This window comes from Stylophora pistillata, chromosome 3 (genome assembly GCF_964205215.1).
Source record: "Stylophora pistillata chromosome 3, jaStyPist1.2, whole genome shotgun sequence".
Taxonomy (NCBI): Eukaryota; Metazoa; Cnidaria; class Anthozoa; order Scleractinia; family Pocilloporidae; genus Stylophora; species Stylophora pistillata.
In genome coordinates this window covers 10420347-10434350 of record NC_142521.1, presented here as the reverse complement: position 1 = coordinate 10434350, position 14004 = coordinate 10420347, and the positions used below count along the sequence as shown (strand labels likewise).

General features: G+C 39.1%; 3 protein-coding genes across 3 annotated transcripts; 2 read left to right on the top strand and 1 right to left on the bottom strand.

The window, feature by feature from the left end:
• Positions 1-27: 27 nt before the first annotated feature.
• LOC111321022 (uncharacterized) lies at positions 28-1924 on the top strand. Its single transcript, XM_022923781.2, has one exon. The coding sequence runs from the start codon at positions 108-110 to the stop codon at positions 1005-1007; it is 900 nt and encodes a 299-aa protein (XP_022779516.2). The 5' UTR covers positions 28-107; the 3' UTR covers positions 1008-1924.
• A 5700-nt stretch (positions 1925-7624) lies between these two features.
• On the top strand, positions 7625-8750 carry LOC111321068 (myosin-2 essential light chain). Its single transcript, XM_022923850.2, has one exon. It carries the CDS (start codon positions 7740-7742, stop codon positions 8181-8183), a length of 444 nt encoding a protein of 147 aa, XP_022779585.1. The 5' UTR covers positions 7625-7739; the 3' UTR covers positions 8184-8750.
• Positions 8751-12001: 3251 nt separating this feature from the next.
• Positions 12002-12914, bottom strand: LOC111321058 (myosin-2 essential light chain). The gene has a single exon (XM_022923832.2). It carries the CDS (start codon positions 12760-12762, stop codon positions 12331-12333), a length of 432 nt encoding a protein of 143 aa, XP_022779567.1. The 5' UTR covers positions 12763-12914; the 3' UTR covers positions 12002-12330.
• Positions 12915-14004: the final 1090 nt, after the last annotated feature.

Below are 14004 nucleotides of genomic sequence, written 5' to 3'. Positions count from 1 at the left end.
TTGATTGCGTAACACGATGGTATATATAAACAACAACCTCGTCAAGGGATAGACCTCAAATAAATTTTGTCAGAGGGCGGTATCTCTTCTCGCAAATCCAGAAGATCATGGCAGGACGTAGCAAAACGCTGCAAATAGCGGCTACCATGATTAATGTAATAGTATTTATCTTCCTTTTAGTGATCAACTTCTCTGCTAGCAGACCAAACGAAGGTCCTTTCAAAAATCTGTTTGGAAACTATTCAACCGGTGAAGTATCTGACAAGTTCTACATCGAAATCACTCCAGCAGGCTGGGCATTCTCTATTTGGGGCTTGATCTATACCTGGCAAGCGGCTTGGATAGTCTACAGTTTGACACTGCTGTGCAGATGTGACAATTCCGAAGTCATGTCTCCCATCTTGCTTTTCCTCTTCACATTAACGAGTGTCGTAAATGTTACCTGGTCAGTACTATGGAGCCGTTTGATGATTCAGTCATGTTCGATTCTGCTCTTTGCTCTTTCGTTCCTCCTTTATGGAGCTCTAACCAAATCGTTCATGACTGTCAACGTTTCAACAAAGACCGTTTCCAAACGCGATTTCATTCTCACCCAAGTCCTTGTCAACAATGGTTTGGGAATGTACGCAACATGGACCACTATCGCCTCTCTTCTAAACATGACAATGGCGATTTCTTACTTTCACGGAGTAGCACAAGATATTGGCTGTACGATTGCCCTCTCCATCCTCGCTGTGGAGTTAATCGTTTGGTTTGCGCTAGAGAACACGATTTTGGACAAATACACCCGATACACCTTGACTGTCTACCCTGTGGTGGTCTGGGCGCTCTCCGCCAGCATCAGCAAGAACTGGGATGCTGCTAAACGAAACTCCGTCATCTCACTGGTCCTACTCGCTGTTGCCTGCACTCTACTTGTTGTTCGTATCGTCATTGTGGTGTGGAGGGCAACGAAAAGTGCAAAACGTCGATTGAAGAATGGTTCCATCCTATTAAGCAACAGTTAAATGGCATCGTCCAACTCTGGGACAGGGGTGGAAGTGAGGGATAGGCTAATAAGCCCCATCTCTCCCCTCTTGCCTATTTCATTTAAAATTTTGGACGTTTCTTTGGAAAACTGCACTTTTAATCATAGGTTTTGTTCTTTCAAAGCTTAAGGTATGAACAGGAGTGAGGCTAAGGGTGACCTTGTTCTCATACAGATGTTGCTGCTTTTCAAGTGTAAATTACTTAGTTACTATGCTAAATAGATGCTGGTCTCTATCACAACAAGGTCACCTTCAGCCTCGCTCCAAATCAAAGGCTTGGCAACCAAGTGCTGAACTGTAAAATGGTCTATTGAACAAAATAACTGAATTTGGCAATGAAGTACAGATTCAAGGAAACCCTCATTTCAGAAAGCTGTTTTGTATTTGTTGTGAACACACTCCTTCATCAGCCCATAATAGGGTTTATAGTTTGTTTTCTATCTCTTTTTCCAAGCGACACTGATTTCTTTCAAGGAAAAAACTTATTATGTAATCCAAAGCCATGTTACTGTTTGACTTATGTTCAAGTTGAGTAGAGCATACATACACTGACTCAATACATTTAAGATAACTCATTTGTCGTTGCCTTTGTGGCTACTGTAAAAGAGTGATAACAAGATGATATTTTTTGAGCTTGTAAAGGGAATATTCTTAAAACCATCTATCTGAGAAAATATTTTACCTAACATAATAGCAGAGAAGAGCAGAATACTATGAAAGACACTGATATTTTTTTTTTTTTTTTGGAAAGTTAAGTGCATTTAAAGTTGGTTTGATACGTTCTCTTTATTGCAACTTAAGGGCCATCTAGTTACCCAGTTACACAAGGGCCACTAGTTACTCAGTTGAAGCACTGTCCTGTGTTACCCTCGTGAAATAAAGTTGACTGATTGATTGATTAAGGTCATTTGATGTAACGTTTACACAGTTTGTTATGTCACCATTTCATTAAGTTCACAAATGTAATTGTGAGACTGTCTTTGGTGTAGTGATTGAGCCTAATAATCCCAGACCCCCTTCTCCCATGTTAAGTGAGAGAACTAGTAATTTATTAGGGGTAAGAATTCTTTTGTCAGGGGGTTAAAATTAAGGCCTCTTTTCACATAAGACCTTTTTCTGTGATAGCTGATCCTTACCCAACCAAAATTATACATTCTATGTAGTAAAGCGTGTGCCTCTGTAAAAAGAATTTTTAAGTCTTAGGTGAAGAAACTTGCACAAGTAGACTACATTTTTCAATGGATACCATTAGTAAAGGAAATAGACCACTTTCTTAAATGGCTGCGGCATTAGTAATTCTTTAGTTCAAATTTAAATTAGCCCTTCTGGGCTCGCTTGAGATAATGTCTTCTTTTGAATTTTGTACTGGAGAACGAGGCCAGAAGGGCAAATTTAAATTTAAACAAAAGAATATTAATCCGGCAGCCATTTATGAAAGTGGTCTATGGGACAGAAGTTCCATCAGTAAAGCAAACAGACCTCTATCCCTCAAGTCTGCCCTACTTAGTGAAGGTACAACTCTCCTTAGGGAACACTTTCCATCCTAAAGGGGTGTTTTTAGAGGGGATTCACTCCACTGAATTTCAAGCTCTACTTGATGTACATGATCCTGAAATTGTTCTGGGAACTGAATCAAAACTCAATCCGGATATTCCATCTTATTTAATCTTACCGCCTTCATATTCAGTCCTCAGAAGAGAAAGAAACGCGTTTGGTGGAGGCGTCTTTCAAGCAATTAAATCAGACCTTGCAAGTATCGAAGAGTCGAATTTTAATGTGGATGGTTGCGAAGCCCCTTGGTCCTCTCAAAATTGCAAATAGGAAGACATACATCTCGTCTTTTATAGACCACCAAACTCTTCCACTGAGGTACTTGACCATTTAGACGACTCTTTTAACAATGTTTTCTTGAGAGTTCCAAACCACCCCAATATTATCATGGGCGGTGACTTCAATTTAGTTGATATTGATTGGAACCAGGAGATTCCTTCTACAACCAATCCTGCGGCTGCATCTCAGCATAATAAATTCATGCATATACTTGATGACTACTCACTATCCCAGCACGTTAAAGTTCCAACTAGACCTGCATCTGGGAAAACGCTCGACCTACTTCTATCTACTTATCCAAACAGTGTCTCTAATGTATTTACGTCTTTCGGCTTGAGCGATCATCTTGCTGTAATTTTCGAGATCAACTTGAAACCTCTTCGCTCCACTAAACCTCCACATAAAGCTTATATTTATAAAAAAGCTAATTTTGATGGTTTAATGGACTTTATATCTAAGTCATCATCAGAATTTTTTGCTTCGAATCCGTGTGGTAACTCGGTGGAACAAAACTGGAACTCTTTCAAACATACAGTAACTACTGGAATCTCTCAATTTATCCCTCAAAAGTGTTCTAAACCAAAGTTTAGTTTACCGTGGATCACTCCTAAGATAAAGCGGGAAATGCGCAAATAAGATCGCCTCCACAGAAGAGCTGTTCGAACAAAAGACCAACATCACTGGAAAGCTTTCAAACGCCAACGTAATTCCGTGTCCAATCTCATTAAAGACTCCCACAATTTATACTTAAACGATGCTATTGGTGATAGCCTTACAGAAAACCCAAAAAAGTTCTGGTCTTATGTAAAATACAGCAGATCAGGGAATCTTGGTATTCCACCTCTCAAGACTGAACAAGGCGTGTTTGTTACAGTCAAAGATAAAGCTGAAACCTTGAATTCCCACTTTTTTTCTGTTTTCACAAATGAACAATTACCTTTACCTAAAATTCCTATATCTCCTTACTCTTCGATTGCTGACTTACAAATATCACCCGAAGGAGTTGCTAAACAACTATCCCAGCTTAACCCTAACAAGGCATGCGATCCTGACTAATTGACTGCAGGTGTATTGAAAGAGATATCTGAATCTGCTTCTGTATGGTTTGCTTTTATTTTTCAGCAATCACTTAATCTCAACACGGTCCCTTCAGATTGGTCCAAGGCCCTTATCACTGCTGTTTATAAGAAAGACAATAAATCTCTTCCCTCAAATTACCGACCAATCTCTTTAACCTCTATATGCAGCAAAAGTAATGGAGCACTTCGTGCTCAGTCATATGGCCAAACACCTGTCTAAAAAATAACATCATTATCGACGAGCAACATGGCTTTAGACAGCGTTTTTCCTGCGAAACCCAACTGATAACAACCATACACGACTGGGCCAAATCTATCAATGTATGCCGCCAGACTGATGCTAACCTGCTTGACTTCTCGAAAGCTTTTGACTCTGTACCCCATCAAAGGTTACTGCTGAAATTGGACTGTTACGGTATATTAGAGGAAATTTGCTGTTATGGATAAAGGCCTTCCTGTCCAACCGTTCTCAATTTGTCTCCATAATTGGCACTCAATCTTCTCCCAAGCCTGTTTTGTCTGGGGTCCCGTAAGGTTCAATTTTGGGGCCAGTGTTGTTTCTACTGTATATAAATGATATTACGAACTGTATAAATGCTAATTTGCGTCTTTTTGCTGATGACTGTATTTTATACAGCGAAATTCAAAGTTCGCAGGACTGCTTGTCTTTACAGAACGACCTGGACCAGTTATCTTCATGGTCGAAAAGTTGGCAACTTAACTTTAACGTTAAAAAATGTTATCATCTTGGAATAACATGTAAAAAGTTCCCAACCCTGTTTCAATACACTTTAAATGGTCTGCATATCTCCAAAGTTAACTCTACAAGGAACCTTGGTGTCACGATATCAAGCAATTTAAGCTGGAATAATCATGTAGACAATATTTGCAAAAATGCTAACTCAACTGTGGGTCTTTTGCGTCGAGTGCTGGGTGGATGTAGCGATAAAGTTAAAGACCACGGCATACCGTACTCTTGTAAGGCCTAAACTCGAATGTGTGTCCTCTGTATGGAACCCATATAGGCAGCAGAACATAAGCAAAATTGAATCTGTCCAACGAAGAGCCGCTCGATTTGTCTTTAACGACTACTCGCGTTATAGCCATGTTACACCTATGGTACAAAGTCTTGGCTGGGATTCACACCATCATCGAAGATTTCTTTCACAAGGCACTATGTTCTATAAAATCTATATGGGCCACGTTGGCTTATCACTCCCATCTGATGTCACGCCGAATGAAAGACCATCAAGAGCCCCAAACTGTCGTCCTTTCAAACAATTGAAAGTGAATAACGATATCTATAAATATTCTTTTTATCCAAGGACAGTAGTTTTGTGGAACAATATATCTCTAAGCTCTTCTAACATTGTTAATTTAGATATATTTAGATCAAGTGCTCTTTTATTTATTAGGTCGGTTTAGCCCGTACTAATTTTATTTTTGCGCTATTTATATTATTTTGTTTTATCCAAGCTTTGTTTTTTCCAAGTTTTGTTTTTCTTATATTGTTAAACCTTAAACTGTATATAAATGATTTAAATTTTATTCTTTGTAATTAGTCCTCCTAGTATAGTTCTTACTGTTTTAGGAGTATCTCGATTAAAGATTAAAGGGAGGGTTTGCAACATGACATCTGTTAGACAGCACTTACATTTATTTTTCAATTTTATTTTTATTTTTTTGAGGATTTGTACCAAGTACTGGAGCAGAAACAATAGGACATGGGTCCCCTACGAGGTTTAAGCTCCAACAAACCCACCCATCCTACCCCAAGGGAGAACATCCATCACACAGTAATCTCGTACGTGGGAAATTAACGTCTCCTACCCCTCACCCTGTAGGAGACGGGACCTCCATTTATTCGTCCCTATCCGAGAAGACTAGAATATCTAACCATTTCTTGATGTTATAGAAAGGCAGCATATTCTTCTCAATTATTTTAAGACCTTGAGTGTTGGTCCGGCCGGGGCTCGAACCCTCGACCTCCCGCACAACAGTCCAGCGCTCTATCCATTGAGCTAACCGGGAGGCGGTTATTTAGCATTCCTATGGTGCGAGGATGAGGAAACTATTGTAGGAAACAGTGAGTACGTAAGAATTCAACTCATCAGGTGTCCTCTTCTCCCTTCATCTCACCACACCTCACCATTCTCCCTTCTATTAAAACCGTGAAACAATTGCATATTATCTTCTTGAGGGCTTTTTACCATGTCCTATGAACCGTCGCTTTGAAAAGTATGTAAGTGGCTACGACTTCAGGAGGAAAATGACATTTAAGTTACCTAGACCTAAGACCGATATGGTCAAGAAATCATGCTCATACAAGTCAATTACTCGGTGGAACGCTCTGGAAAATCAAATGAGATCAATTCAAGACGTTGACGCTTTTAAAAAGTCACTCAAGTGTATTTTTAAGCCACGTATATTATAATGATGTACTATGTAGAATTTTTATTGTTGAAAATATGTAGAAATCTTACATTAGTCTTCTTATAATTAGTTAGGAATTTAGTTTTATTGTATTTAGTTAGGAATTTAATTTTATTGTTCGTACACGACCACATCAGCTTTTGCTGAATTTTTTTATCGTGTTTAAATAAATGCTGTTGTTGTTGTTGTTGGCTGCAGGCTTGTATGGTGAATTAAGACCTCGAGAACAACTTATCTTAACTTTTAACCCAAGCACTTTAAATATTTGCTAAAAGCCTTCTTTTAACACTTAAAATAAACACAGGAGGAGACTTTCCTGTAAAGTTGTTCTCAGTAACAAATATTAAATGAAACATGTTTCAAGAAAGGATTTCCTTTTGCGGATTGGAGATGGTGACATCCATAATAGAGTTCTGAACATTACCTGCCAACCTCGTTCCCAGGGCTTTTCCCTTTTTGAATATTTTCCCGCCCGCCAAAATATTCAAAAAGGGAAAAGCTCAGGGAACGAGGTTGATTACCTGCGCGAGTGAGGTGTGCAGATAACAAAAGTTTATGGCTTTGCTACTTAAAAGAGATCATGCCTGAAACTCTGTAAACTGAGCGTTGTCCAACGCAACAGTATGAAAATAAACATACGAAAAGAAACATGTTAGGCCAGATATGCTGTAGCTAGAAGGGGGAAGAAAACATGAAATGAAGAGGAAAATAGCTGTAAGCTATAGAACTGAGAAAAGAGACGGTTTGTTTGTGGCAGTGGGTGAGGTCATTATGAAAACAAAGGAGTTTGTTAGGCGTGGCTAGTACTAAGGTAGGATGGAACCTACGCAACATAATTGTGTATTTTTAATGATCAATAAAAAAGAGAATCCCTTTAAGTAGCGAGCAGTAACAGCCTGAGTAAGTATCGATTGTTTCTTCACCGAACCTGAGGCGAATAATTGTTTTAGTATAATTTCAGAGCTGAACAACAGAGAAATCTCTAAAATCATAACATTTTAGTAACATTTATTAACATTTTAGTTTAACATTTTATATAAACCGCGCGGAGCGGTTTACATAGCGTCATATAAGGAACCGCTCGGCTAATCAGATTGCTGGAAATTCTTTGCTCAGCTCTGAAATTATACTAAAAGCCAATATCCACTCTTTTCGTCCATTTAGAATAGCAACTTTACAAGGTTCTATCTGTCCATCATTGTGTCGCTTTTAAAATCAAAGCTTGCGCCCGCGAGCAAATAAAAACAATGGCATAAATTAAATTGTAATAATTAAATAGAATAATTTGCGAGGCACCTGGACACGCAAACAGCCGCGAGACAACCTTGTGGCTCTTTTGAGAATACTTAGAAAGAGTTTTAGAAACGCAATGACAGACCTAACAGAAGAGCAAATATTGGAATTTAAAGACGCCTTCAGTCTGTTTGATAATGTTGGCGATGGAAAAGTTGACAAGAGTCAAGTACCAGGTTTATTGAGGTCTGTAGGACTGAATCCTTTAAAACAAGATCTTGACAAAGTGAAGGAAAACCTAAAGTCGATGAAGGAGAAGCGGGTCGCCTTTGAGGAATTCCTGCCCATTTATGTAACGCTCGCCAAGAAGCAAGTTGGTAGTGAAGAAGAATTTATTGGAGCGCTCAAGATGTTTGATCGCGATGGTAACGGGTACATCAGTTCGGCAGAGCTTCGACGCATGTTGACTGCACTGGGAGACAAACTCACTGAGGCTCAGGCCGAACATATCGTCGGGATGTTCGAGACCAAGGGGATGATAGACTATGAAAAGCTCGTGCAGGAAGTTTTGTCCAACTAGACTCGAACGACTTGAACAAACTACTGTGGGAAAAAATTCTAAAGGTGTGCTACTCATATAAATAGCCTGATGTGACTAGACAAAGCATGTTTACAAAATGGTCCGAAATAGAGATTTTTCGATGAGACCGCTACAAACATTTCATTTGTTGTTTTATTTATTTTCAAGTTTGAAGCTCCTTTGATCGCAAGCACATCAAAATTTTTCGGGAAATGATTTGCTTTTCTGTGCAACCGAAGAAAGCGTTTATTTAGAAACAAAGGAATTTTGCGTTCACCTTGTAAACTTGATTGCCTTTTGTCCATTATGGAAATGTGGTAGAGAATTGTAGTTTCCACTCGGGACGTAAGTGCAAAATTTAGCAAAATTTAATCGTAGCCTGTTATCTAAATCATTGATATTTTATGCTCGGCCTAAAACAAAGTATTTCGGATTTTTCGGTGGAAATTGTTCATTTCCTCTTCCTTTTCTTCATTTGTTATTCTGAACTTCGCATTAATCATTTTTTACACCCTAGGGATTATCGTAAATATTACACCAATAAACACCTTTTTCCGCTTTGTGCTATTTCAGATAATTTTCATTTGTATGTGTGAGTTCTAATTTTCAGCTGCTAGATGTAGCTGCATTCTTTACGCGGTCTTCTCTCTAAACAGGGCCTTTATTTCAGTTTTTATTAGGGTCCAAAGTAAAGGGCTGTTAAACCTCGGTTGAACCAAGGCAGAAAGACGATTGCATGTTACTTAAACAAAATCTCAATTAGAGCTGATTAATGGGGATTCACGAAAATTTAATGACTCGGAGCTTGCTCCGAGTAAGCCTGAGTTGGCTCTTATAGGGGAATCCTTGTTTACAATATTTGCCTCATTAGCATAAGCAATTCAGTTTCTGATGGAGCTAAAAATAAATCAGTTCTGAATATCGAAAGGTCAAAGTACGATTAACTCGGCCAATGAATACGAGCCTGATGCATTGAATACATTCTGTCCAACATGGGTTTAAAAACTCAAAATTTTACATAGAATGTATGAGCTCATTAGTGCTTTTGCCACCCAGAAATTTTGCAGTTTTTGATGGACTATTTCTCCTTGAATTTTACACCCAAAGAGCTAAAAATTTCACCATGTACTAAGGTTTTCTAGCTCTTTAGCTGCCTTAAGTCAATTTGTATCTAACATGCTTCCTTCTTTACGCAAAGTCAATTTGTATCTAACATGCTTCCTTCTTTACGCAAAGCCGTATGCAAATGAGCAAAAATGTAAACAAAAAATGTAAACAATGACGTCAGCATGAATCCGCCTATTAGTGCTGCGGCACAAGCACCGAGATTCCAGTCGGCGAGTGAGCAGCATGCAAGAGGTCTGTTATTTTCGTGCCAGAACTCTCCAAGATCTCTGGCACTCACATATCCCCCGCCGGCCCGAAACCCGCAGGCTCCGTTGTTCCTGTCACAGCCCCATCCAGCCAATACCAATTCTTTGAAGTAGTCTGATCGTCCGAGCGAGACCAACCCTGGAAAGGACCAAATTGTTTCCAGTGATGACTTCCGGTCAAGTTGTCAAAGCGTCAGCCACTAGTTGGACCTTATAGATGGTGCTGATAAAGTAGCATATTATGCCGCTAGCATTGCCCAATTATTTCCAAATTATGCTTTTTTTTTTAGTAAATTATGCTACTTTTTTAAAAAGTATGCTATTCAAAGGAGGAACACAAAACAAGTCCAATTTCCGTATTTATCGTTATTAAAGCACGATGTCTTCTTTATCTTAAGTTATACTTGCTCTGGTAAATTATAACAAACTACCTTCTGGCCATTTAATAGTCCATTTTACAGTTGTGTGCTTGGTTGCCAAGCCTTTGAATGGGAGTGAGGCTAGAGATGACCTTGTTATGATACAAACCTTGCTGCCTTTCAAATGTAAAACACTTTGTTATCATGCTAAGTAGATACAGGTCTCTATCACAACAAGGTCATCTTTAGCCTCACTCTGAATCAAAGGCTTGGCAACTAAGTACACAACTGTAAAATGGCCTATTGCCTGTGAAAGCAACTGAACTGAAAGTAACACTCCAGGTGTGCCGAGTCCTCTAAACGACGAACGATGCGAGGATTGCAGTAACATTCTTCTTCCAAGACATTGCAAAATTGCAAATAGAACTAAAATCATGCTGCTTATGCTAATTTACAAAAAGTGTGAAAGTTACGCTCGTTTTTCCAAATGATGCCAGAATTTATGCAAACACAATCTATAGGGGTCTAGTCACTAATAACGACATCAGTCTTTCTCATGACTCTCTAGATCAGGACGATCAGTTCGCGCAAAAATCTAGTGTTCTTTGTAAGTAAAAACATCTACTGCAGCCGGACAGTAAATAAAAGGCACACCCCTTTCAAATCGCGAATTTCCGTGAATTTCGAGAAGCCCTTCTTTTCCGGTTTAATCTTCACTCCCAAGGCTCTTTTCCCCTCAGAGAGGGAACAGCCTTTACCCGCTCGTCTTCTATAAAAGGAAAAACGCCCTAGGAACGATGTTGTTGTTGCGCAACTTAATTGATCCGTATATCCTGGTGAACTATATGATAAAGATTTGCTCTCAATATCGATCACATTAAAAGAAAAAATAGAAATCTCAAAGTAACAAGACTTAGCTCCCTTAAATTCAAGACTACGTTAATGAAGTAGAGGTTCCATATGTTAAACATGATACGAGAACTCGAAAAAAATCTCTCCCCAGGCGTAAGTCTTCATAATTCTCTCTCACCACACCCTTCCCAATGTTTTTCAAAAGCGTACGGGGACACAAAAGGGAGTTCTGGAAAGTAAGGAGCGAAGGGGGGGGGGGGGGAGGGTTACGAGAACACCGTGAGTACTGATTCAGTTCCCAGTCCCTTTCCGTCTTTCTTGAAGGAACTTATCTGGGTGGTCACACTCGGATAACAGCAAAAGCCATCTCTCCAAATTTCCTTTTTGACCTAATAGCCTACGAAGTCCCAAAACGATCTTGTGTAGAGTCTGAAAGTATATATAGTTCCGTGTTTCAATTCAAAGTTTCCTCTATTCTACAGAAGAAAAGCAACAGATTGCCATTCATCCCTACCGGTAAAAAGCGCAATAACAAACTTGAGGTTTCACGCCTGAAGAGAAGAGCACGCCAAGCTCTTTGTACTGTAATTCAAAGGAACAGCAGGTCAACTCTATTTTTGACTCATGATCAATCTAAATCGTTTCCTTTTGCTCCATACCCTGTATCTGAGTATGTCGTCTAGGTACGTAACGTATACAGGCTATTTAGTCGAGAGAGAGCGTATTGCAATTGTGCGCAGAGCTTGAAATTTCTTTGGGACTACTGACAAAAGTGTGTCCAACACAGTTTTAAATGACATCGTTTTAGTGGACACAAAGAAAAAGCGTCTCTTTAGAAAAACAATCGCCCCCGTGTAGGGATATTAAAGACCAATCTAATCGACTGTGCATATGATAATCTGCAAGAACGTATCTACTCAGCGCTTGATGCAAGATAGTGTGCGTAGTAAAAAGGTAAAAAGTATCTGTTTAAATCATTAAGTGTTCTAAAGGCGGCTGTCTTACGACAGTTACCCTGATTACGATGTGTCACTTTTTTTTTAACAATGACCTTGCATAAAAGATAAAAACAACAAAGAAAGTTAATAGTGCTTATATAAAAGGAGGGTCAAAAGATACATCGATCTTTTGTGTTGGGTCTGAAGCAAAACACTCCCTTGAAAAGTGCGAAATCATCCGCACGAAAACAGCTGTAAACGTCTGTTTCCTTTAGAAGTCAGAAAGAAGGCAAAAAAACAATCAACAGGAAATTTATTGGCATTCTGAATCCTCAACTTCTGTATCATAAAAGTATCACAATGTCTCAATTTAACATTTTAGTTTTCATCCTTCATAATCAAATCGAATGAAATAAAGGATCTTGAGTGCGCTAGCTAAGTTTAAAATAAATTGCTATCAGAATACAAAAACAATTTGAGTACTTACAGTGAGACAGAAACAGTATACAGGATATTGCCCCAACGAAGGTTTTGTCAGGGAAATTCGATTGAGCTAGTCGCAGAAGTTCAAATTAAATGACATCCACTGGCAGTTGCACAATGTCTGTTTCTAAGCAGTGGCCGATTAAGGGTCGCCCATAACCAAAGTGATGAGTTCTTTGTAGGGAACGACCTCCTTCTTCGTGTCTTCGAGCGGCTTAACGAGTACCTCCATCTCATCCTCTGTCAGTCTGGAATCACCCTTCAAGCAGAGGAAAGCTCGAAGCTGCAATGAATCAATTAAACCACTTTTTTCACGATCAAAAATGCTAAAGAACTCCAGGAAGTCTTCCTTGGCTGGCTGGGGTTTAGCTTTCATTTCTTTGTAAATGGCGCAGAATTCTGCAAACTGGATGGAATCCTTGTCCTTGTAGTCGGCCTCCAGCTTTTCCAAGTCAGCACCTTGTGGATTCAAGCCGGCCGAGCGAAGGACATCTTTAATCTGCGCGATTTCAATTTTTCCCTCTCCGGTGCGGTCGAAAAGGATGAATATTTCTTCAAGTTCCTCTTCAGCCATAGCGCACACTTTAAAGAATTCGGATAATAATTATCAGTGGTTGCGTTCCGTTGCAAACTGGCAACCTCGCACTCTAGCTTGATGCCAAATGTAAAATGCTGCCCGCCGCGAAGAGGGTTTACTTAAAACCTGCAACTGTTGATTCGTGACCGCCCTCTGTGGCAAAATTGCTGACTACCCAATCAAAACACTCGTCAGTTTCGCTTTGTGAGCTTAATCTCATTTAATAATTTTGTTCATAATGTTTCCCTGTACGTTTGATCGATAGCCTGGTTATCGAGCTTTCTATGTTTCGGGGAACCTCAAAGGTTTCCAAAACGTGCAATCACGGATTAATTATTTGCGACAACATTTGTGAAAATGAACTCAGCATGAAATGGGCAATTAATTGACAATTTACACTGTCTTTTACTTAAAGTTCACGTGTTTCTTGTTGTTAAGCATGTGAGGTCATATTATAATCAGTCGAACACAACCCCATAGTGTTTTTTCTTCGGTTTAACTTTGCGGGACAAAACAAAAACAAGCTTGAAAAACTGCTCTGGGAATTGTGCTAGCGAGATCATTTTAACCACCAAATTTACAACTACGTGTTACTTACCAGTGTTGCAATTCTAAAAGGGTTCGGAAGTTTGAAATTGAATGCTTTCCTTCTTGTGTAGAGAAAACACCTGAATGAACTTGTTGGTGCATGGAATGTGGAAATCAAGACAATTATCGGCTGCGTGTTTTTTTTTTTTCGGACGAGCCTTCTGGTTCGATGAAGATTAAAGAAGAACTGTTTTCGCTGTGGTTTTCAATCAGCAATGAATTATTTAGTCTTTGTCCACAATCTGATTCGTGAACCATTTAAACCTTCTTCCATAAAATATATTTCAATTCGCTCGGCGAGTGACAAATATGCCATAAACAGGTTGTTATCGTACGAATCATTGTTTCAATACAATAGCTTGATTTCGTATCAAACTTGTCAATTCAATCTATGTACAGGTAAATCATGTTAAAATGGCTCTTCTTTTGTTTTGCGGACATACGAAACTCACTGAATATTCAGTCCAGTTCAGTTAAGGCTATGCAAAATTGAAGTTTGTACCGAGAATTGAAGAAAGATTCAAACAAGTTTATGATCACGCCTTAAAATCTAGTTCAATCATCTTTAGTTTTAGTAGCATTACGGTTCCCGTGAGCGGATGACAACAACCCCGGCATTTCGGTATGTCTCCTGAAAATTTTCATTGCTTT